Genomic DNA, 26998 nt, shown 5'->3' with positions numbered 1-26998 from the left:
ACAGATTTGAACCCAGGGGTTAGAGAGGGGTGTGTGTGTGTGTGTGTGTGTGTGTGTGTGTGTGTGTGTGTGTGTGTATTGTCTGTGTCTCTCTGAGTGTGTTAAAGGGTTTAAGCAGCTCTAATAATCTGCTAGTTATTTCCTGCTGCCTAAAGCCTGATCTGTCCTTCCTCTCCGAGTCCTCCTCATCCTCCTCATGTGACGGACTCTCAGGTCGGGGACCAAAGTGGCAAAAGCCCTCGAAACAAAGCGACAAATCTTTAACTGATGTTTTCACACTCAAAGTGAACAATTCTGATGTTAATGTTTGGGTTTGGTCCAAAAACACAACCATAAAAACAGCAGCAGCATGCCAGCTCTCTCATACATACATACACACACACACACACACACACACACACACACACACCTGGGCAGGTAATGACAAACACTATCAATCATGTCCTTCGTGGCTTCGAGGAATTTACTGGCCTTGTTAAATACAATCGTGCCGGTGGGAAAGTCCTGAAAGTATTTGACCCTGCCAAGCCCAAAAATAAATAAAGTGAGGATCTCTTGTGAAGGTGGCCCCTGCAGCAGAAATGATCAGAGACGAGATGTAGTTACAGACAGACGGCGAGACTAAAAACAGGTCTAGGTAACACTGACAGAATGAGATATGTCGGGGCCTAGCTGTGCATATTTTCATGGATGCAGATCCAAAAAAGTAAATCTGTTCTTTGAGACAAATGTCAAGCAAACGCTTTAGATAACACCATCAGTGGAGAGTTAAACGCTCAGTCTTCAGGGGTACTGGTCAACTACGCCTCCACCGCCATCCGCTGCTCCCAGTAGCACCAATAAAAGGAAGTCGCGGTGCAGATTGTTAACAAAAGTCAACGTACTGTTATTTCTACTTTTACTGAAAGATCTGAGCTTAAAATCAAATGTGAACACCAACTAATTCAACTCATTTTCTCACCTGAAGAGACGGCCTCCTGAGCTGCAGCTCACCATCTAGGGCCGCCCCGAATATCATTTTCTGGGTTTCAGAGCTTCACCATTAATGAAAAGCAAATAATCGGAGCTTTGGGAGCGGAGGGGGTGACAGACACGATGCCAACATTTTGCGCCCCAGAGCTCGGCTGACGGAGAGACCGTGCACTTCACGGCTTCACACAGGGTCACACTTCACCTGTGCGGTGAGGGAGCAACACGTTCTCATCCCGAAAGTTTTCTGAGTCGAGAGAGACTCCGTGCACCTCTGACTGTTATGTACGGTGGCACTAAAGTGCAAAACACAACAACAAATCACAAAACACAAAACCAAATCAGAAACACAACTGTAAATAAGAAAACACAATATCAACTTATTTGTTTTTTTCTTATTTGCGGCTGCGTTTCGTGATTTGTTGTTGTGTTTTTTGCACTTCAGGGCCTCCGTAGTTATGCGACAGAGAGCCAGGTGAACCTCCGACTGCTTGACAGTGATTGTGACACTTTAGAGTTTGAACAGTTAGAAAAAAACTCTGACAGTTACACAGCACAACAATCTGTGTCCAGTTTTCCACATTAGTCTGTTAATTTTGTTGTGCGTCTGAAATGTTAACTGTCCTCATTATGGAAGACGTTAAAACTCTCCTTCTCTGTGCTGCAGGACGGAGCTCCACTGTGATCCGCACACATCGACACCGAAACTGATCGACTTAGTTAATAAACCCGTCAATAACAGTTTGACATTAATTATTCCTGTAGCTTTTAGTTAGCAAAGACTTTTTTCAGTCCTCAAACTCCTTTTCATAGATGATCCAGGTGAGAACTGAACCACCGCCCCCCTTTATCGGCTGACCAACACCTGCTGGAGCACCAGCCAGAGCGCCCAGTCAACAAGCTCCAGCGTGCCTCCTCCGCCCCCTCAGCATATTAAACCCTGCAGTCGCCTCCTCTTTCATTCAGAGATTTATCTCTCCACACACCCATTCACAAAAGGTCCCCGTTTAATTCAGCCCGGATCTGCGTCAGATAAACAGCCTCTCAGCCAGAACGCTACCGCTTGCAGATACCTGCTGATTTGTTGACCCGTCACCATGGAGACACAACAATGCCGAGGCAACAAGGACACTAATGGAGATGTGGGGGGCTGGGAGGGTTTAAGTTTGCAGTGGGAGAGACAAAGAATGCGAACAAGGAGAAACGGAAAGTGAAGGAGAGAGATAAAGTCCAAGAGTGTGAGTGTGTGTGTACAAAGTGTGCGTGCATTTGTGTGCGTGTGTGTGTGTAAAGGTGGATCGAGTTGGAACAAAATGCCTCTCTTATCAGCGTGGCACACCCTCGCTCTGGTGCAGGAAGTTACACAATGAGTCAACAGCAGAAACTACAGAAATACCTGCTCAGTCTGCTGAACCCAGTCAGACTGATGACCTACTAACCAACCTGTAACAAGTCCAGAGCTTCATCAGCTCACACTGACAAATAAACAGACTGACCTCCAACAAGTCAGAGACAGAGACGGAAAAAAAAGAACCAAAAGCAGCCGATGCGTGCGTCCCATGACCTGCAGTATGTGAGACACTTCTACGGAAAATCTGATGACCCATGCAGTCCTGTCTCAAGCCGTATGTGTGGGACATGTCAGATAGTGAGACACATTGTTGTCAGGTTAGGTAACCATATGCTCTGTCTAGGGTTGCAAAATCCCAGAAATATTCAAGGCGGAAACTTTTTGGAATTAACTAAAATTTATGGGAAATAACAGGAATAAAATAGAAATGTTAGCTGCTCAGGCTGTATTTACCATGAAATATGCAGGCAGAAGCTTCTCATATATCATAAGCAGATGTATATGATGAAAAAAATGTTTTCGAACACTGAAGTCACTGAAGTTCCCAGCAACTTTTTTTTTTTAAGTCAAGTGAAAATTTGAATACAAATAGCTCCCTGAGGTTTTAGAGAGTAAACATTTCTCACATGCTGACACTTTCTTTGCACTTTTGAATTAATCCATTTTATCAGCGATCATTAAAATAAAACCTCAAAAATATCGGCCTCGATAATCAGCCAGGCCGATAAGCTGTCGTCTCCTTATCTTCCGAGCAGAAGACGAGATCGGCTCTCATGTGACAGAGATGCAAAATGATTGTGATGAGACGTCACGCCATTATTATTGTTCATAAAGTGCTGCTGATACACATATTATATCTCACGCTAGAGACGGACGTTCGTGTTTTTAACGTCATGCCGGTGCACGCTGACACGCTGCAGCACACTGATGCTTACATTGCTTGGTTGTGTGTAAGAGTGCACGGGCCGTATAAAGGTCTGTGTCGAAGCGGCATCTGTATCACGTTGTGTTTTTATAATGTGTTGCTGTTGTGAAACGACAGCAGGAAGAAAAGTCTTTGAAATTTGACTTTAGGGCTCTCTGAGGGACGCTTCAAATTACCAAAATGTAACTGCTGCTTTTAATACAATTACTTGACTTTGGTCTATTTAATACAAAACACACTTTTGTTTGCTCAGATTTGTCTCTCGAAATCCAACACACACACAAATCAGTGAAGTCCAGTCACACCTGCCGACACATCAGCAGGTAACTGTGGCTTACTCCTCTGTGACAGCCGAATATCCGTCCCTCTGTCTCTGTCCCTCTTTCTCCGTCTATGTCTCTCGCCCTCGAAGGCACAACTGCAGTCCAACTTAAAAACAGCTGCTCCTCCACACGATGACTACATCACCGTCTCACAAACACACATGTTCTGCTTCCTACCCAACAATTTACTGCTGAACAGCGCAGTACAGTCGACGCCTGAGGCACATCATCACACTGATGTCATGCAGCCCGTCCCACACCAGCAGCCAGAGCGAAGAGACGCCTCATCTTCATCGCTTTATCTTTTTAGTAACAAACGCTTTACACTTTAAATTACAGCTGACAAATTCTAAAGTGTTTCTTTTTGAATGCATTCTTCCTCTCAGGCAGCAACGAGTTTCCATTCATTTCCATACAACATGAAAATGAGCAGATTCTTGAAACTTGAAGGTCAGACATGTTTTAAAAAGGTCACAGGGTGCCAAAAAAGATTTTAAAAAAACAACAACACCACCATCATACAGGATGGATTACACATCTTAACCAAGATTCAAGCCTGGAAGATCACAGAAGATTCAGCAGGATTTACTGTGTTGTTAAATACTCATTTTTTGGGTTGAAACCCAAAAAAAACAAATAAAAAACACGAGTATGATCCTTTAAGGATTTGAAACAGTTTGATACATCAGTGAAAGTTGTTACACAAAAACAGAGCATCATTACATTTTAATGAGAAACTCACTTAGTGGGAAAAAAATAAACCTTAATGCTGAAAAACAACACAACAGTCTGCTGGTGTGAATTTTAGGTGGAAATGCCCTTTAAAACAAAGGACCCAAGGTACCTGCAGTGGTAAACAGGATGTGAGGCTACCAAGTGTGTGATTGTGTACAGTGGTCAAACCTACCAAACACACACACACACACACACACACACACACACACACACAGATTCCAAAATGGTGAGATCATAAACCCACCCCCCCCCCCACTTCACCACCCACAAACATTTCAACACCCCTCTTCACTCCGAGGACCCGACGGAAGATGGCAAAGAAACAAAAGCTACACACACACAAACACACACACCACATATTTAACAAACACACACAACCATAAACACACACACTCAGGAGGCAGCCTCTTCAAACTGCTGTCAGGTCAGATACTAAAACATCTTTCACTCGACACAAGACACACACACACACACACACACACCTCCAGGTGTATGACATCACTCCTCTGTGCTGTGAGGCTGATCACAAGTTCACACACTGAGGACCACCATCATCATCATCATCATCATCATCATCATCATCATCATCATCTATAGACCCGTGATCAATAAGGTTTTTAACCTCCTGGTTTCATGGTTGTTTCCTGGTTGTTTATAATAATTGTGCCACAACTTTTTTTAATTGTATATTTAAAATCATTTATCATCACAAAGTGACACTGAAATTGACTTCTCACACTAATGTTTTAAGTAGGGCTGCAGGACACGCAAAAAAGATTAAATTGTGATTATTTTTGAAGGATATTGAGATTGTGTAACACTTTTTGTAGGATTGGTTATTTTTGCATTTGATTTTCACTGAAAAAAAAATAATGTGATTTCAGCTAAGATCTGTACCACCAGAGGCCCCATGATACAATATTATTACTATATTTAAGTCACAAAACAGTGTTATTGTGATTTCGTATATTTTGTGATATGCTAAGTATTCTGATAACATGTGTTGTGATATAATTTACCTTTTATTTTTCAAAAAACATTGCCCCAAAGAAAAATATGTTTGTATCAAATAAGATAAAGTTTTCAGTCTGTTCATCTCACTTCAATCATATTTGAAAAATGTATCAAGTGGACTAAAAAAGCAATTGATTGTATTATTCTAGTAGACTTGCAAAAGTTTAATTTGTATTTGCAACATTAAAAATGTATATATATTATAAATCATAGGTGCACTGCTCTTACTTTCATGTTACTAACTGACAAATATGGAATGTGATTGCATTGGATATTTCAGTTTGTCTTAGAGAGATGACTAGAGCCAGGGCTGTATTTTTGGGGGGTTTTGCGCTGCTCACTGTACTGTTATTGATTTTTGAATTCACGCTGAACACGGGTGGGATTCAGTGAGATAACACTAGCGACAATATTCACCTCAGCGGTCATGAACTCATCTCACTGCAGATTGTGGCGTTTCTAAGGGGGGATAACAAGCCTGTTGTGTTGGCTTGTAGCACAGACACAAGTATCCGAAACGCTTCCATTCAACAGATGCTGGTTAATAAATGGATGATTTTTGTTTTCATAGCTGCATGGCAGCTCCTAAAAACTGGAGGCGGGCTGTTAGTTGAGGAGGTGCTTGATTTGATATCCAGTAGAGTCTTCTATGAGTGGAGCATGCAATTTAAATATGAATATTGCAATCGAATATGTTCACTTAATTAACTGTGGTAAGCCAAAATTGTGATTAATAATGATTATCTGGGTGAGCTATTTCAGAATATTTTGATGATGAAGTCATCTCATTATGCAGGCGAATGAATGGAGCTACTTTCTCCTGAAGACATAGTTCCCATTAAATCAGCATGTTGTGTGGATTATCAAGAGTAATGAGGAAAGAGTTTATTTTTCAAAGCTCTGAGCACCAAAAAATTCACCACACACACACTGGAGGTCAAGGCAGGAATCTCATCAACAACATGGAAAGGTAAGACTAGAGTTAAGTAAAAACATATTTTTCTAATAATTGGGGCGAAGTGACCCTTTAGGCCTCCAGTGAGGTTTCAAGTTGTCAAATGATTGATCACGTTAAAGCAGCTTTCAAGGTCTAACGATACAAACCGTTCCCAAAGAAGTCAGGAGTCTTCCCCCATCGCATCATGTCGGCACTCCCAAACTGCAGCACCCACTGATGACATCACCGCATGATGCATTGCCGTAATAAAGGCGCCGCTTAATAAGAGTCACATGAGTCATGCACCAGCAGCTCAGAGGGGGCGATCCCACCAAGAAATCCAGATTACAGACAGAGAGGCGAAAGGCTTTTCATGTCTTTGATTTGTGTAATGAGGGGCGAGCGACATACAGAGTCTGTGTCATTCTGTCTCTCTCTCTTTAAGCGGTCATTGATTCGACTGAAACAGCTGCAGAGATAAAGAGAGAGAAAGATCAAACACTAAGAATAACTTGCTCGTACGTCTTTCAGACTCAGTCACAAGTAATTTAAAAAGCAACTGAAAAAACTAAATAAAACAAATGTCAAATATATATGATACAAACTGTATGTATTACTAACCTTCCTGGGCTCTCTACTGTCACAGAAAAAGTTATTTTTTAATCAAACGGCATAAAGGTGAGCAGAGTGCCAGAAAATTTTTCAGAAAGTTTTCGCTTTTTGTTGTGGTTTTTTTGCCCTCATAGTTCACTGACACAGTTTCATGTGACCATGGTGTGTTGGAGTGTAATAAACATATGGTTTATTCTTATTTATTACACTTTCCAGCATTATTTAAAAAAAAAGCTCCATCTTAAACAAACTTCAGGTAAATTTAAGCACATTGTGCTGATAATAGGCCAACCTCTCCTGACTGCAGGACTCTGACTTCAACTTCTGTGCTATTAATCATTTTACTCAGGAATTAAAAACTTCTGAGTAGGCCTACTTCTCCTATAGCTGCCAACATTCCCAGTTAGAGAAAGGGTGAAAATAAGGTCATGTGCTTGTGGCCCCAGGGCCCCAAAACATTACATCTGCCCCTGGTAATAATAATGAGAGCTCAGCACGAGCGGCTGGATGAGACACGGAGCGATGCGTCCTGGTGTTTCTAAATAATTCATCCAAAGTCTGATTAAACCTTAAACTAACACAAAGTAGTCTGTAAAAGTCTGAAGAAGTCACTTCCCACCTCTGCAAATTTGGCTGTGGCTGTCAAACACTCAGCTGTTCTGGAGTCAAAGTCATTCACTGCATTTTGTTAACCACGGCGCTATTCTTATTATCATTGGCTAATCGTGTTGTCCATCAAAACATGGCTAGAATGTGTTCTATCGACGATCTATGGACTACGTCTCATATTTCAACTGAGCAAAAATTATTTCGCAATCGATATCATTTTATTGCCCAGCTCTAACACATACTCATGCGGCCGGACAGGCTTACCACAACAAACCACAGAGAAGCTCGGATTATAACACACACAGTGTTAGCGTGACTTCATTCACCACTCAGGATGCCATTACTCCACTATATCTTTACATAGCCAACAGTGGTTTGCTGCTATATTAATGCTCTGAATGCTGCAAAGAGAAGCTCCAAAGCCTTCGGAGCAACAGATTGACCAGACCACAGAAAGGCGCCATCACAGATGTCGAAAGATGCTCGGGGTCCACTTAATCAAATGTCACTGCAAGATTAAATATTATCAGAATGAAGCATCATTATACCAGCAGAAATAATGAACTAATTTCCACTTGAAGGCACTGGAGTTAAAAAAAAAAAAAAAGTTTGATAGAAACAAGCAGCAGAAGAAACATGAAAACATGAGAACCACAAGAGAGCTGCGTAACCAGCACAGTGCTGCCCTATCATTAACACACACACACACACACACACACACACACACACACACACACACATCTGGCATTACGTCTGCATGCATAAACAGGACACACACTCACAAACACACTGCAGCGTTTAGCCTTGTGTGACCTCACCCTGCTGGTTCTCAGGCTATGATGTCATCAGAACCAGAAACATGGCCATGTGGTGAAGAAGAGGAGGGTGAAGAGGAGGAGGAGGAGATAAAGATGGAGAAAAGAGCAAAAGCAACATGACGGAGGGAAAAAGGAGGAACGGACAAAAACATCAGTGAGCGATAGAAGATTTAAAAACTAAGAAAATGCAGAAGGCTTGAGGCAGAACATAAAGCAAATGTTAGCGGCCAAAAGATTACACACAAAGTCAATGAAAAAACAAACAGAAAGAGACACAACGGACCCCGAGGTGGGTTTGTTCTGTCAAGTTAAACATGTTTTTACTTAAGAATAAAAGCTGAAATTATCCGAAGCCGTTTAAATGTAAGAGGAGAAGAAGAGAGCGAAACAAGAGGGACACTAAACTAAATATATTTGGGTTTTGGACTGTTGATCAAAGACAACAAGACAAATAATTGTCTATTTGTGCATTTTATTTTATTTTAGTTCAATTTCTTTTAATTAAACTAACTCTGTATATAACCACTATACATCACTTTGCATTTTGCTACTTTTTCCTCTTATGGTTAAATAATAAACTGTATTTCAGTGTCTCAGTACTCAATGACAATAAAGTTCAATTAAATATTATATAAACAAGATTACATATCAGCAGGTGCAGACTTGGGTCACATGACTTGAACTTGAGTTGTTAGACCGGTTATGCAAATATGACTTGAGACTCGACAAAATCAAAAAAACAGTTTCAACTCAACTTAGACTTTTAAACCAGTGACTTGTGACTTCACTCGGACTCGAGCATTTTGGCTTGAAAAGCCTTTAAACCTTTCTCTGAGCCGAAATATTAAAAATAACATTTAACATTTAAACTGTGATGCCACAGATCGATTCATTTCCTAAATTAACTAATGTTTTCCTTTCCCAGCAAATCAACTTTTAGGTCCTCAGATCCACTTAGTTATCACGTCTGTTCAAGTGAAAAAACTACAGGGTGGTAAAATAAAAAAACAAAACAAAACTAAAGTTAACATTTTAAAGTGCAGTAAAGTAAACGCGAGTCAAGGCTAATATTAACATAGTTAGCAAGCTAATGCTTAGCTAATGTTAGCTTTAAATGTCTTAAACTCATTTAAATAACTAAATACAACTTTTAAAAAGCATTCAAGATCTTTGTAAATTTAACATACTACTCACACTTACATTTGGTGAAGGGCACATTCTGACTTGTTTAGGACTCGAAACTCAAAGTTTAGGACTTGGGACTTGACTTGGGACTCGTCAATCTTGATTTAGGACTTAAAGCAGAACCTGACTTGAAGTCGTTGTTTTGCAAGTAACGAGAAAGTCCCAAGTCTGTGCACTCGCCTCACTTCTGCAAATCAGACCAGACATTTGGTGCCTACGTCATACACATACTCTGTCAGTGACAAACGAGGACTGAGGTTCGATACCGCGGAGAAGAAAAGACAACAAAGACGAAGAAAAAGAAACGAGGAAGAAACGGACCGAGAGTGAGTAAGAAGAGTTTGAGATGTTTGTAGCAGAGCCAGGCTGCAGGAGGTTCACCACGGTGATTATCACCGAACAATCCCCATCAAACCACTGCAACCACACACACACACACACACACACACACACCCAGTTCAACACCACAGTGTGTGTGTGAGTGTGTGTGTGAGTGTGAGTGTGAGTGTGAGTGTGAGTGTTGGGAAGTTGCAGGGTTGGTTTAAATTTAGAGGTTTGGGGTTTTGTCTCCGTCTCTCTGTCATCATCAGATCATCATTAACCAAATTTTTGGTGATCAGTGACTGTGACTCTGCGTCATGTCTGCTGCATCTCCATCCAGACAACAAAGGTGTGTGTGTGTGTGTGTGTGTGTGTGTGTGTGTGTGTGTGTGTGATTTAATCCCCCACATCAAAAGACAGTTCAGCACCAGAACACAAAGACAGCAGCGACATGATGATAACGATTGAGCGTCATAAAGACATTAACGTCTGCTGTGAGACAAAAGGACGACTGGTGGTGATGAGAAGAGTGTGTGAGTGTTGGTATGTTTTTTTTTTCCAAAAACAAATTTCCGTTGACTTCCATTATATTTAGTTGACATCAGAAGTCTCATTAGCACCTCAAAACCTTCACAGAATCAAAACCACCACCTGACTAAGTGGCCGTGTCCAAGTGTTTTTTTCTGAGGCCAGCATATTTGTCAATGCTTTGCAGTGGCAGTGCTACGTATTTCTGCCACGTTACAAACACCGGCAGCATGTACAACACTAAACAACAACAACAATGGCAGAGAAACCTGGTGATATTAAGTATTAGTCTTTGCTGTTTCCTCTCACGAACCCACACAGATCTGCAGGTCTGTCTTCTCGGAAAAAGGGCTGTTGCATTCGCTTTTGTTAATGAGGTAGAAAACCTACAACTACCAGAATGCACTGCGCCACCTGACCAACAAACACTCCATTTTTCCACAGCAAACACATGAAAAACTACATTTTACAAGATCACATTGAACACGTCCTGAGAACATTATAATTTACTATCACTGAACACTCATTTTTACCGAAGAGAGCTTGAACGCATCATAACTCAATGTAACTACCATGGGCTGTTAGTTCCAGCTGCTAACAGCCGCTGGCTATCAGCCAACTTTAGCTCGCTCTGTTCCAGCTGGTTTTTAACACAGTTTTGTTATTCACAATGAAACAATACGTCACGTTTCCTGATCAAACGATAGCGAGTTTACTGCGTCCTTTTGTCCCGGGGAAAATCTCTATTCATCTGCTACTCGCCATCTCGTCACGTAACAGTCCACAGAGGCCACTTACTCAACAGTTACTGTTTGTTTCTTGTACCTGCACCTTAAATTTAGGTTGTCTGTCAGTCTTGAGCCCTGCTTTTTAGCCTGCACTAAACTGTTAACAGATTTTTAGTGCACAACTTGCACAAGATCATTTATTGAGCCTGTGTTCATGATTTATTTATTCGCAGTTTTTAGTTTTTATTTAAAGTTTGTTTTTTATAGTTTAATGGGTTTTTTTGGCATGTAATACATATTTAACATTTTGATTTAGCACTGGAGCACTTTAAATGTTTTATCTTTTTTTATGTTTTATCTTCTTTTTATCTTTTTATCATGTTTTTTTCCTGAATGTTGTCTGCGGAGTCTGAAAACTGTGTTGAATCTGAACATCGACACTGATGGCAGTCAACAAAGCGAATATATTCAGCTGCTAAATAGATACATCCCTAAAAAATTGTGACAAGTGAGCAAACAGGCCTCTCGCTTAAGTCACAAGCCAAAACGTTATCCTAAAACATTTAACTCGTGTTTATCACTTTGTGAATATCAAGGATGTAGAATTCAGACTTTGTGTCTTAAAATGGATTTCAGTGACATTTGTTGCTTTAAGCCTCACAGAGAGAAATCAGCACAAAGCTGCTACATTTAGACCTGAAACCAACAAAGAGGCTTTCTCTGCAAAGAGGAGGTGTGTGAAAGTCTATATCCCTGCCGCTCTCAGGTTACCCTTTCTGCAGCAGCACAGAGGCCCTGTGTGTTGTGTCTCACACACACACACACACACATACACACACACACACACACACACACACACACACACACACACACACACTACAGCCTCATGGCGTGGGAGGAGAGCTGATAAACAACACAAAACTTTAATTCTGTGTTTATACAGAAAACATCTTCAAGGTCAACATCAAACAGAAGTAATCCGTCACGCAGCACTGACGCTTCTTCTGTCTCTCTGTCTCTGTCTCTGTCTCTGTCTGTGAGACACTGAGCTGCAGGTGTGGGACACACTTATACTGTCCAAGATGAAAGCTTCATGATTTGTAGGGGAGCCAAATGCCCAATCAGAGAGTGGCGCTGACCTGCTCTCAGGAGCTGATTGGCTCACAGATGTGGCATCTCGTGTGTTTTCCAGCAGCTTTTTAACCCTTTGAAACCTGCTTCACTTTTCTTGTGCTGGGTTCAAAGGCCTCTCAGAAGAATTTTTACCTGCAAACTCTAAGCAATTTGGTCCTTTGAGTCCTTTCAAAAATGTGGGGAAAGGCTATAAATAAAATACTGGTCTCATTAACTAGTTAGTACTTCATACAGAAAGGTGAAGTGGCATAAGAGTGCGATATTCTCGCCTTAAACGGGCGGTGTTAAAGGGCCTAATGAGTAGAAGATAACGTTGTTTCAAAAAAACTGAAAAGACAATTTACAGTTTGAATCAATGAAATGATTTCGGCACAGCTCTGACGGAGGCCGTCTTCTCTGCAGCAACGACACCTGAGGCTCATGAAAGGTCGAGCACTTGACATGATTTCTCAGAAACAAAGTTAAAATGACTGAAGCTGGTGGCCAAAACATAAAGCTATAAAAGTGTTACATAACCTGGGAGACTCCCATGTTTCCATGTTTAGCAACATTGAGGATTTCTTTTAAAGAAACTTCTGAAATGGGAACACAGGATGGTGAAAAACACAGAAGGCCTCTCCCTTTTTCCTGTTAATAATGCAATTAAATGCAAACTGCACTCTTTTATATACGGAAACAATCAAATATTCATCCACACTTGTGATATTTGCATGCTAACATTTCCAGAATTACTCAACTGCTGTGAAAAAACAAACAGTTTTAAATGCTTTCATCTCCAGAGTAACCTCTCTGACAGGCTGCCGTCTGTGACTGTGCAGGAGCGTCTCAGCGATGGAGGACGGAGGACATGTGTTGCTGTTTTCTGCACTGGTGGTTTTAAAGAGTGTCCTGACTCCAGCTCCGTTTCTTACAGTGTAAACTGTAACATGAATGCAGTTTTGTTCTTACCCCCCAAAAATGTGTTTTTTGTTCCAACACCACAAGTCATGCTTCTTTAATTCCTCCACAACCATCCTTCACGGTCAAAACATCCTAACAAATTGCAAAATCCATCCAGACCTTTTTAACAAGTTATCCTTTCTCTGCTTTAGACCTTCCTGCGGGCGCTGTGAGCCGTGATCTGGCTGTGGTTATTGACGCGGCCGTGATTAATGATCTGGTTACAGTTATTATCGTGGTTGTAAACATTGATCATCTCCACAGAAGCAGTAAACAGGGAGCTGAGGCTGAGAATCTTTGTCTTCCTCTACCAGCAGACACAGTTTCATTGAGCTTCGGCAGCGACGTGTGCAGTGAAAACCAGAGGCGAGAGCAAAGGTCAGAGCATGAAATATGACAGAAGCTCTGATGTGTTTTTTTTTTCTCGTGGAGGAGTGAAACTACAGAGCTGAGGAAAAGAAAGAGGTAACAAAACAAACGGGTTACTGCGGGAGTAAAAGGAGCCGTGAGGTTTCTGTGTGAGTGAGAACACGGCCAACTCAAACAGTCCCGCTATGACTTATAGACAGGGGAGACGTTTGCATGTAAGAGCACATTAGAGTCTTTATGGCTCCAATTTCCAAAGGAAATGAAAACAATTCGTGAACTTCACGGTGGTTTTGCACTCGTCTCTGCACCTCAGTTCACTGCGGCATTATTGTTCTGTCAAAGTTTCTGCTTAACTTCACTGCAAATCTCTGCAAGAGAAGACTGATGCTGTTAAATATTGTATTTTTAGTCTTGTTAATGGCTTGGCTTTAGGGATGGCAAAGGATGGTGTGTGTGTGTGTGTGTGTGTGTGTGTGTGTGTGTGTGTGTTCAGCCTCTACACCTCCGTCAGTCTCTATACTTTTTGTTTCTTTAATGAGACAAAAGTGAAAAACAGTGTTGCCCAAACAGTTTCTGGTATCTGGTTTGGTGCATCTCAAGTTTCTTCAGTTTTTTTTTTCTTCGTGTGTTTAGGGTTTTTTTTTTGTTCTTTGTCATCGTATAAAATCAATCAACAGAGATTAGAGTCGAAATCTTGTCTGTATTCTGTCTAAATGGATAAAACATGTGTCGACCAAACTTCTTTCCAAGCCAGTCGACTTTTAAAAAGGACCGCCATTCAGAAATCTGATGAAGTGCATTGGCAGTGATGCACTTCATTACTTATTTTATACGTCTGTACTTGGTGAAAATTATATTTTTTTCTGCTATTCTTTTTTTTAGATTAAGAAAGATTGAAAAGTCTGTCAGCCAGGGGCATTCACTGTACAGACTGGACATTTTCCAGGTCTACATAAACTTTATTCGTTCGGTGGAGTATGTTTTAAAACATCAAAACCAGATATGAATATAACAAAACAGCTTTAGAAAGCATGATACGCATGAATCCACGAAAAACAGAAACACAGGAGCATAAACATAAACAACTACGATGATCACTTCCTGCTTACAAAGCTCGCTCAAAAGCACTGAATGCACACACACACACACACACACACACACACACACACACACACACACACACGGTGCATGATCCTGTTAGACTGAAACCAAACAACCATCAGCTGACAGAGTTCAACGGATAAAGCTGACAGAATAGACTGTTGTTGACACACAGCGCCATGGCAACCGAGTGACCGAAAGAGAAAGAGAGAGTGAAAGCAAGTGTATGTGTGTGTGTGTGTGTGTGTGTGTGTGTGTGTGTGTGTGTGTGTGTGTAGTCAGTTAATATGTGATAGACAGAGACTTCTAAGGTTCATACATGACTGTGTGCCACCACTTTCTGGTCTGGACACAAATTAATACTTTTATAATCAATTACAGTATTTTTTGATTAATCATCTGTTCTGTAAATGAAGTGCACTTTAGTTCTTTAGTTTGGGACCTGAGTGAAACAAAATAATAATGGTCAAGACTGAAGCAGCAGGGCAGAGATATTGTAACATTTAGTCCAAATTATGGGTCCAAAAACATTTGATCCTACATTTCCCATAATGCATCTCAATACATTTTTCCTGACACCCTCCCTGCATGTTAAAACTTAACACCCCAACAATGTAAATTGGAGCTTTGTGTTTTTGCACTTGATTTCACAGGCTGTGAAGCTCTGCTGGTGATAAACTGAACTCTGATCAGTGGAGCGAACGTTTTAAATTTAGAAATTTATTTTCTTTGTCATTATAAAATTTGCTATAATGTGTAATAACAGTGAGTTTAAAGATCGGGCGAATGCACCATGAGATCTGTTGGGGCTGCGTTTGGTGTAGGCGTGTTGTTTAAAGTACCTGTGAACTTTAATTTGATCCAGGAACTTTAAAGCCCAGACGCACCAAAATCACACCACAAAACTAGCAGTGACAAAGCGTGCATCATTGGACACGTGCCCAATGATGCACGTGCTCATGTCGCCAGTGTCGCAGCCAAAAGTTGCACATGACAAACACCACAGAGACTAAAACCCACAGCCAACCAGCATGTCTGTTCTGTGCGAGGGGGAATAACTCTCCACACGTTACGTCTGTAATCGTCATTCAAAGAAGGGAACTGGAAGATTGTCCTGACTCAAGTTAGCACATTAATCCAATGTTGTAAGAACAAAACATATTTACTGTGTGCCAGGGAACAACACAAACAATCAAGAAATGTTTCTGCAACATATCACCTGATAAAATATATATTACTAAATAACACTAGTGTGTTTTGATCTCATTCCCTCTTGATTTGGGCCCTTTGTTTACATTTTTTTACTTCTGTTTCTCTTCTAGTGCGATGAGCTGAACGGCCAATCAGAGCGATTTCATTTGCCGATGGGCTCTGCCGACTCAGACACGGAATCAACATGCTGAATCAGCGGGGAAAAAAAAAAGCAGAAAAATGCTGAAAAAGGCCGACAAGGGCCAACGGTGCAGGACATACCACAGCAACTACTGCAATATTGACTGACTTGAGTCAGTGTCACGACAGATCCATGAATCTGAAAGTTTACAAGAAAGCAAAACACTGCACAGATTTTTATGAAACTATATGAATGAATGAATGAATGAATGAACGCTTTTATTTTAGTATTAACTCTTGAGAATTATCACAGCACAACAATCACCTCCATCATCCGTCTCTAATCAGGCTGACAGAATACGACAGAAATAGATATAAAGGACGATTAGATGTTTTTTCAGGTGTATTTGGGACATTCATGAAGTGCTGATGTAGGTCTGAATAACAACTACAGCAACCTGGAAGGGTCAAAGCCCGTCAGAGTCAACCAGAGAGCGTCTGAAGCAACAAAGAGCAAAGAACGCTCCTAATGAGGAGGACCGAGGCTGAATCACTGCTGCATATTAAAGGTAACTGATATGTTTATAGACCAACGATCGTCCTGCAGGTTCAAACACCGACTGAAGCTTCAGTGAAAATCTGCAGCGACACGAGCGAATTCAGCCCACCAGCTAAAGTTACTCCTGAAGAGAGTACTGCAGGTTAACTCTGTGTGTGTGTGTGTGTGTGTGCTCGCGTGTGTGTGTGTGTGTGTGTGTGTGTGTGTGTGTGTGCCGCGCCTGCGCATGCGCGCGCGCAGTGCGTCGCGAGTGTGTGTGTGTGTGTGTGGTGTGTGTGTGTGTGTGTGTGTGTGTGTGTGTGTGCGTGCGTGTGTGAATGAGGTCACACAGTCTGATTAAGGTCACCGCTGAAAGCCACAGATCCCGTCAGGCCTGTTCTCACCTGGTCTCACACACACACACACACACACACACACACACACACACCACACACACACACACACACACACACACACACACACACACACACACACACACACACACACACACACACACACACACACACACACGTAGGGCATCTCTGCAGGCATCTCTGTTAAAATATCTTTCAGGGAGCTTTAAATTTGGAAATTATAGTTATATATTTTAAAAATGTCGGTAAACACAACTGCGAGATGACAAATTCCAAGCAGCTCAGTGAGGATGTTCAAAACATTAGCAGGTTTATTTCTATTACAGCCGCCGCACTAGCCGTCATTATTTCCAGTCGAAGGCGACGTAGGCGTGTTATGCAAGAGATAATGGAAAGGTAAGTCCCGTACACGTGGGAGAGGCCACATATGAGGGATTTCTGGGAGGTAATAGTCCACGATTTCACAGAGGAATTGTGGATTTGCTGCTGATCTTTTTAAGAGTTATGTGGCTCCTGCTGCATCATGCCCGAGGGAGCCAGTTCCTACAAGCACACAGCCAGTGAACCTTGAAAGCCAAAAAAGTGTCTCCATGCAGTTTTGCGAAATATGTTTTTTTTTTGAATCGCCTGAAATACCACCTCATGCAAGCATAGAAACTTCTTTGCAATAAATTGGAGGGTTTTATTTTATAGACATGTTTCCATTAGGCGTATTTGATATTCACAGTTTCAGTTTGCACAGTTTTTTAATGGAAATCTGTTTACTAAGTTTTAACTGTATCATGTTAAACATCACAGTCCAATAAAGGCAATATACTCAGACTGTATTTTACGAGATCCCTGCAAGCAAAGATTATCAACAGCTATTACAAACTTCTGAGCCTCTTTTAGCTCCTGATTTTGTTTTTCCAGAACATTTACTGTGCATTTCAGGCTCATCGCTCTCATCAGTGCGGTTTCTTTTCCACAAACTCTGATAACTGCGGAGCAGCCAGAGTCCGTCTACAGCTGCTGATCTTAAAGGCTCTGATTGACTAATAAGTTCATCACAGGACTGCAATCCTTTTCCTCAGTCATGACGCAACACACCTGTCTGCACAAGCTGACAGCCAACACCCTTTTTATACACACACACAGACACACAACACACAAACACACACACACACACACACACACACACACACAAACACTTCATCACTCAACTCATTGGCGGATGTCCACACAGGCAGGTAAAAACGCACACAAGGTTTTGCAATTTCAGAGCGATAAAGCATCAGTCATTACGGTTCCTCCGAGAGGAGCTGCCAAGCACCCCTAACTCCAAACACACACAAACAGAAAACACACACACACACACAGATAGAAACCAAACACACACACATTAAAGTTCATTTAGGGACGATTTTACTTCAGCTTCTACTGCTTTTTTATTCAAGATACTGTACAATTGAGTTACTTTGTGTCAAACTTCTGAGATGCATTAAAGGACCCCTCTGGTCATTAAAGGACCCCTCTGGTCATTAAAGGACTCCTCTGGTCATTAAAGGACCCCTCTTCATTAAAGGACCCCTCTGGTCATTCTGATGGTGAGTATCGACTCTCAGGGTGAAACTGTTATAGGTCAGAAATCTGAAACTGATTCTTCTTCTTTGACTAAAAGAAGCCAACAGGAGTCAAAGTCAAACTTTTACAAAATGTGAAAAACTAAAAATATTTTCTAACAGAGCTGTGACAGTATGGATTTTTTGTCACCACGGTAATAGAGCAATGTATTAGCATTAGCAGCAACTTGGCTGATTGGTGCAGTTTTTTCTCTATCGAGTCCCGTGATTTTGAGAATCTGCACTCCTGAATGTGTGACAGATGCTTCTGCAGAGGGTGCATTTTATTTTATTTGTCTGATTATTTCTCTTCTGTGGTTTCTGTAACAGACCTTCATCAGGTTCATCGGACCACTGTTGTCTTTGTTGGACTGTCGCTGTGCTCCTGTGCAGCGGAAAAGTTTTGGTTTTTTTTAGATGCTTTTGAACATATAGAAGAAGGTTAATGATGATAATAACTACACAATGATTACTATATTTATTTCACACAACATAAAAAAAAAAAAAAAAGAGATGATGACAGTAATAAGCTTAATCACACGGTGGGCATCACGTAACCACGGTAACTGTCCAGTCAGCAAACTTAATAGTGTGTGCATGTGTAAATGAGCTCACACAGTCTGATAAAGGTCAGTCCCTCTCACACACACACACACACACACACACACACACACACACACACACACACACACACACACACACACACAGATGTAGGGTATCTCTTAATAGAACTTCAGACAGAAACTGCAGAAAATAACAGATTAGTTGATCATCCTCAGCTTCAGTTACATCAGGACCAAACCACAGCTGCTGGATATGAAGCTGGGTAGAGTCAACACACACACACGCACACGCACGCACGCACGCACGCACGCACGCACACGCACACACACACACACACACACACACACACACACACACACACACACACACACACACACACACACACACACACACACAGACTCCTGTTTGGGGTGCAAGCTGCTGCTCTTTGTGGTTGGTGACAATTGAACTTTTTTATGCAGCACAACGTTCCCAAATAAGTTTATTAGGATTTCTAATAATGACATTTCCTATTTTTGAGAGGAGGTTAATTAGACTTATGCTAAAGATGCATGACAAGATGTTTGATAACTTTTAATTGGGTGTAAGTACACTGGGGACGGCTGTTTGTACACTAGTCATACGTACATTTGTTGAAATAATATATGAGTTAACGGAAAAAGTAAGAAAGGGGTAGGGATTTATAAATTTTACTTTTACCTAACCCTTTTCGGACACTGTACTTTTGTTTGTTTATATGTTTTATGTTTTAGGTTTGAAATAAAGTCATTCATTAATTGTGTCTTTAATTAATGTTTGGCAAATGCATGTTCTGTATATTTCCATATATTACATCAAAACCTCAAAATGTGTTCAAGAGTTCTCACTTCAGCATTTATTTAGATATTTGGGTTTCATACAAAGCAAGAAGTAAATACACATAATACTATTTTTAAAACCAACGACGAGAGGGCGAAGTTAGCGTTAAAAAAACGGTCAGGCTTCGTGGATGACGACTTGCAGATTGTGGTCACGAAAATCTCCCAGCAGACAGTGACAGCTGCAGAGCGTCGAGGAACAGCAGGAGAGAGGCCGGGAATCTAAAAAACTGCTCAATTAATTAAAAAACATTATGAAATGTGCTGAAGATATTCCTCAGCCTGCCTCTCGTGCTACGGACAAAAGCCAGGGGCCTCCCAGAGGGGCCCCGCTCCACAGCTAACCATTAACACACACACACACTGAGTTTCATCACTTTGTCTGACTACAGCAAACATCTCCTTCCCACGCTCCCCCTCTCTCCTCCGTCATGGAGGTGAGGCATCTGACACACTAGCGTTACCCTGACGTTACCCTAACGTTACCTATGTAACCGTGCAGCTGCACAGATTCCTGCTGTGGTCATGTGGACATTTACTTATTTCCAAAAGTGTCTCAGTAAAGTGTGCACAGTCATCACTGCACTGTGAAAGTGTGTATTTCAAAATACTCCCACTGATTAACCCCGACAGAGTGGAGTCATCCTGCAGGGCTGCGGCGCAAATCCACAGATATCCACTGATTTACAGACATCGCGTCCAACATGAATGTACATGAGGAAAAAGTATTTTGGGGCCATTGGGCGTCACGTGATTACAGCCCGATACTGGATCTTTAACAGGGGTCGACCAATATTATTATTTTGGGGGTTTTTTTACAGCCAATACCAATTATTAATGAGGCCAATAACCAATATTTGGAACCCATATGCATTTACAATAAAAATGTAAAATTTGGAATATAACAACACAAAACTTTGTTTAAATGCCTTTAGCAAATGTTTCGTCAAAGCTGAAACTTTCAACATCAAATACAGCAAGTTCCCAGCAACTTTTTTTATAAAGCCAAATGAAAATTTAAGTAAAAAGCAAAACTGGCTCACTGACAAAGTAAAAGTTCCTCCCATGCTGACACGAAATAACAAGAACATTTTTACATTGATTGATTTTATCGGCGATTGTTGAAATGAAACGCTGATACAGATGATCAGCAAAATGCCAAATATCGGCTCCGATAATCAGCCGGGCTGATAATCTGTCGACCCCGAATTTTAATAACGAGCTTTTGGTTGTTTTTTTTTTGCTTTTTGCTTTTTTTGAGAAGAAGAGATCTCTGCGGATAATTCAGCTCCTAAATTCGATTAATTATTTTAGCTTTCAAAAATATCAACTACAATAGAAATGCAGTACATTCATACAATAAAAATATAAAATAAAGTCTTTTTAACGCTTTTTTAAAACATTTTCATTAAAAATGACATCAGAGTTTTCTGATCTGTCTGACTGGCTGGTTCATCTCAGAAAGCTGAAACAAGAGTGCTGCTTCAGTGTGTGTGTGTGTGTGTGTGTGTGTGTGTGTGTGTGTGTGTGTGTGTGTCCCACCCACCCAGTCATTTCCTTTCTACTGTGGAAAATCAAACCTCCACAGTTTTACATCACTGAACACACTCAGCTCGACCTCGGCTCACTCCCATCACCAAACAGCGGCCGGCCTCTGTGTCTCAGGAAGGTTTCACACTCGTTTTTTTTTTTTTTTTTTCACTTAAACCACATTTTAGGATCTGAAGTATAAAAACATGTCGAATGTGAAAAAGTGGTGGATTTCGTGTGAACTCCGGTGCGTCCCGACAGCTCATGAGCTCAGCTCAGCTGTGAAAACAGACTAATGTAGACTTCCAGAGGACACTTGGTGTCAGTTTTTGTTTTAGTCTAACTTTGAATTTAATTATTCTGAACACGAGAAAGTGTCAAAGTGCACCCAGATCCCATGAAGAGACCAGAACCAGCAACCTGCTGGAAACGCTGTGCTCCTGCAGCGTTCAGCAGCATCCATCAGCAGCAAAGAGACGCCTGAAAAACACCACGAGACTGCGCTCCTCGGAAATATCACAGATCCTGTTTTCATAAGTTACAAGCACCTGAACGACCCTCCAAAAATCGTGATCACGGGTGGGAAATTGGGAAAATTCAGAGTTGTGACGTTTGCGTGACGTTTGAGGGCAGCAGAAATGTTGGAAATCATGCAAACGGTGTCAACAACTGACGGTAAAAAGTTCAATCTTTGGTCATTTTGTTCCTCGTAGTTCTCGTTTTCTATTCATTATCTGCAGCGAGCAAACGTTTAACTCTAAAGCATGGAAGTCTGCTAACACTGAAAACGACATTATTTTATGACGACAGCTGCTGATTTGACATCATAAATGCATAAAAGTCAATGTTTGGTCAATGGTTAGAAACTTTTTCATTTTTTTATTATTTTATGTGTAAAACATCCATTTTTAATCACGTGTGAAGTGTAATCTGGTATTAAAGTTAACTGCAGTCCATGTAGAGCGATGTAGATTAAATATCTAAATATATTAAAAATGGAAACAGCGACAGCATTAAAATGCAACCCATCTTTTTTGTAGCTGCCATGTTGTTCCCACTTTACGACCTCAAAGCACATGAACACAACAAAGCCGGAAAAACGACTTCCCAACTCTGAAATCCGACCTTCCGCATCACGAGTGCAGCATTAGAAACTTATATTATGAACACCACAGAAGAAGAGTCACACTTAAGTTTGCAAAGACCTTCAAGCAACATGTTTTTCTGCTTCAGCCGTGAACGAACGAACCGTGAGATTTTCATTTTCAGAAAAGTAGAAAGCGAAGGTTAAAACATAACTAATATTCATGCATTCTGACCGCAGACTGAACATCCTTTTGTGGGACTTTCTCACACCGCGTGAGACGCAACTAAACGCTTGTAATCACACTGAGTGTGTGCAGACCAATTTAAAAAAGTCCTAACAAGCATCCTGTGTGACAAGCAGCCAAAGAGATCGATGCACCTCCAATTAAACCCAAAAAACTGCTTGACAAACAAACAGCAGTGTTTACTTTTCAGAGCGATTCCAAAAGCAAAGACAGTTAATCGATTTTATCAGAGCGCTGCCACACGCAGGGCTCCTGCAGGCTACGGCCGGGTAGACTTCGCACTTTTTAAGGCTATTTTAACGCCACTTTGAATTGTGTTTAATTTTCTTCTAACCAACATTATTTTATTATTTGTTATTTTGCATGACAAACATGAATTTTGGATAGAAAAAGCTAGATGATCTATGTTAAATGTTGAAAAAAAATATTTTTTAGAGTGGAACAAATGAAGGACAATGAACATATCATATTATCATAAAAGTGTATTTAGTTTACTGATAAAAGTGGGAAATATTTGGCATTTTTGGACAATTTTGTGTTTCTCAATCTGCATGTGAGACTCCACTATTTGAATTCCCATCATGACTGGTTTAAAAAAGGATAATATTAAGTTATTCTACAAAAAAAAATAGATGTTGCAGATCATTTTGAGGTATTACACTGCAAAAAAAATCAGAAACTCTTATTTCCCATGTCTGAGCAATTTTAGACTTTTTTGTCCATTAAGTCAAATTAAGGCTTTTTTTTTTTTTTTAGATTAATGAATTCAGGGCCTTTTATGACTTTTTAAGGCTGGGCGGGAACCCTGGTCACACCACTCAACCTTAAAAATAGAGTTTATTCTGTCCTCTACGCACCAAAACAGGCCAAGAACAACTGAATGATAAATAGACGCAAAATTTTTCCGAACTGCACAAGAGTGACTGTCAGGATCACAGCCGACCACGAACTTCAGAGTGTTTCTGTGTAAAACTAAAAGTCTCACAGCTGTGTGACAGAAGAGCAAAGTCTGCAACCTTCAGCATCACCAGCAAAAACGACAAAATATCACGACCGGAGAGAAAAACCTGGACGTTTTCTGCACCCACATCATCATTATGGAGGAACAAGTATTTGAAACCTCTGAAACCTGGAACATCACTTTTCTTGTGCTGCGTTCAAACACCTTTCGTAAGTTTTTAAAACTTTGAACCATGCAAACATTGGTTTGATTTCTTTTAAAAACGTGGAGAAAAAAGCAATGAGCAACTTGGTTGGAAATATTCCACAAATTGCAAGAAATTAGTAGATTTAGGTCACTGTTTGAATTGATCTGATTTTTTTTTGAACATCACAAATGGTCCGTATCATTCTGAAAGACCAGCTTTTTTTATTAAAACCAACATGGCTCACTTTAAAATTTTCTAAAACGAAACTCCACATCTGTCCTGACATAATTTTGACATCAGATAAATTTGCAACCAATACACACGAAAAAGCTACAAAAAAATGTCTCGGAAAGAAAGAAAAAAACGGGAAAAACTACATTTATAGTGGCCATAAATATGTTTTTTAAAGTATTTTTAAGCACTTTTCCCAACTAAAAAATAGGCAATTTTCTTGTATTTTTTATTCATTTGCTGCTAATTTTGGGGTCATTTTTATTCTTTGAATGCCTTTTTCATGTATTTGCAAAAAAAAACATGAGTTTTTCAGATTTCACAGATTTCCATCTGAAAGCTCAACAAAAAGAATCTTAAAGAACAAAACTGAAATAGGAATCACTTTACTTTTTTTCTAAAAATAATGCCAAAACAGTATAGTGAAAGTATTAAGGACAAACAGCAACAGATCAGCTGTTCATTGAAAAAAACAGTAAAAAAAAAAACCAGCAATGATTATTTGGATGCCACCACAAATATTAAGCAAAAAACGCTGCTGTGTGATTATATGTCAGCGTTGAGCAGCGTGAAGCCTCACAGCAATAATTAAAATCAGATGTGGACTAATTATGTTTGGGACACAACAACAAGCAGCTTGTTAAAGACAGATATGAAGTAACTGAGCAGCAGGTGGAGGCTGATCACCTTCACACTCATTAACAGCACTTGGCTCTGCTTTGTGAACTTTTGGGGTGAAACACTTTGATCAGAGGGATTCACCTCTCCACGTGAGGCCAGGCTCGTTACCACAGGTGTGTCCTCTCTGCAGGAGCCTGCTCATTAAAACACACTCTGCTGTTGTCATGTGGAGACTAAACTCCCAACATGTCAAACTCCATAAAGAAATCTGTCAGTTTAAAGCTGCTGATGAGTACATGATACATTTTAACAGTAATTACCAGCGGACCGATGCTGTAGTCTCCTATAATTGCTCTTACTTTAATGACACTGAAAATATGAGCGATGTTTTGGTCCCAATTCCCACGGTCGTTTTTATGTGAAGCAGCAGTAGCATGATTTTTGGGGGGAAATTTGCCATTTTCAAGAAAACATTGGTGTTAATGTGGATTATGTGCATGCCGATTTTAAGACGACTTCCTTCCAATACTATAAATATTCAAACACCATACATTGCAATATTTAAATTTTGCGGAGAGGCAAGCAAACTTTAAATGTGGGAATCTTGAACACAGTTTGGCGAGAGCTGCAAGTGCGGGAATTAAAAGGACGAAAACTGACGAAAATGTGACTAATTCTCATTAATGTGTGTAATTTAAGTAATATTTCTTCTACCACCTAAAGACATTTCATAAGACTGATGTTGGTAACCATTATTACGATAACAAATTTCGGAAACCAGGGGAACTTCCACACAAACAAAAGCTTGAACTTTGGTCTCCAGCAAAAGTGCATAGCCAACATTATGAAACAAGCGAGGGATTTAAAAAGAAAGTCCTGAATCACTTTTTACTTTGACATAACATTGCACACACAACGGCGCTTAATTCAACTGAAAATCGACTTTTTAAAAGTGGTATGATCGCCCTCTTAGTCCCCAGCACCGTGTGCTAAATGCAGCCAGGTGGGCGACAGCAACGGCGTGAACAACTTGCAAAAAAGCAAGTTTTTTGTTAGATATACTCGTTGCTTTGTGTATTAAACGTAAGCCGAATTTAAGTGTTGGTCCAGATGATTCTTGATACACAATTTTCAATGATTTATTGCAAAGCTGATTATGTGGGGAAGCAGTTAGACTTTAAAATACCACATTTGTTAAGGCGGTCTGGACTCACCTGGACAAAAGCGGTGTTTTGGGGGTATAAACTGGGAAAACTTGGGGGGTAAACTTAACCGTGTTGAGTAATATTAGTAACGGTGGCTTTCCTGACATGTGTAGACTCTCCACTATCATGCAAACTACTTTTGGGGGCCACCAGGAGTTTGTTTTGGAGCCTGAGAGAAGCGTCCAGACGAATGAATGGACGCGGTCACTCACCGATGGAGACCAGCTTGATTTTCTCCTTCTCCAGGAACTCCAGAGCCACCGTCAGGTTCTCTATCTTCATCTGCTTGAAGTTGGGCCTCGTGTTGTACCTGCTGTACATCTTCTTGTGGCTGAGGACCTCCAGCAGCGCGATGAGCCTCAGGCCGTCGCTCAGGTCCAGCTGCAAGTCTGCGATCCGCTTGTTGACGCACTTCAGGTGCTCGTTGATCCAGCGGGTGAAGGTGTTCTGCTGGATCTTCTTCCACGTAGCGTCCTCGGCCAGGTCCCTCTCTGTGGTCGTTGTCTTTATCATCTTTACTCAATTTTTTGGGAAAAAAAGCTTCTCGTTGGGATTTGGTTGAATGTGACAGAGAGTTTCCCGCGGTGGTGTTTCCTCGGAGCAGCCTGAAGTTGGTTTGGAGTTTTTTCAAAAACCTCACTGAGACTGACTGGCTGCTGCTGCGTTCAGGTGCTGCTCTGAAAGCTCGGATTTTTTTTTCCCTCTTTGAGGTTTTACAGGATCCTAAACGTTGCATCACTGCCTCCTTCTGGATTTAATAAACCTCAATGTATTTTTAAAGTCCTGTAATTTGTCCAGCTGCACTCATGAATTAGTGGGATGCATTAGAGTGTATTTTCTCAAGTACTGCACTTAAAGGGACAGTTTACCCCCAAAATCAAAAATACACGTTTTTTCCTCTAACCTGTAGTGCTTTTTATCAGTACCACTACTACTACTAATTATAATAATAAACTTTATTTCTATAGTACTTTTCTAACCCAGAGTTACAAAGTGCTTTACAATACAACGCTGTACAATGTAAGAAAACAAGGTAAAACATCATTTGCAGAAAATGCAATAAAAATA

At 40.7% G+C, this 26998-nt stretch overlaps 1 protein-coding gene across 1 annotated transcript in view; it reads right to left on the bottom strand.

Moving 5' to 3' along the window:
• Window positions 1-26588, bottom strand: part of LOC121948759 (filamin-B) — an 82205-nt gene extending 55617 nt beyond the window's left edge. The window contains 1 exon segment of the mRNA XM_042494212.1: window positions 26143-26588. Within this exon segment, the coding sequence (XP_042350146.1) occupies window positions 26143-26443 (301 nt within the window). The 5' untranslated portion in view covers window positions 26444-26588.
• Between the last annotated feature and the right edge of the window lie 410 nt (window positions 26589-26998).

Source organism: Plectropomus leopardus, chromosome 2 (assembly GCF_008729295.1).
Source record: "Plectropomus leopardus isolate mb chromosome 2, YSFRI_Pleo_2.0, whole genome shotgun sequence".
NCBI lineage: Eukaryota > Metazoa > Chordata > Actinopteri > Perciformes > Serranidae > Plectropomus > Plectropomus leopardus.
Note: the sequence above shows the minus strand (reverse complement) of the source record. Positions and strands in the feature narration are given on the sequence as shown.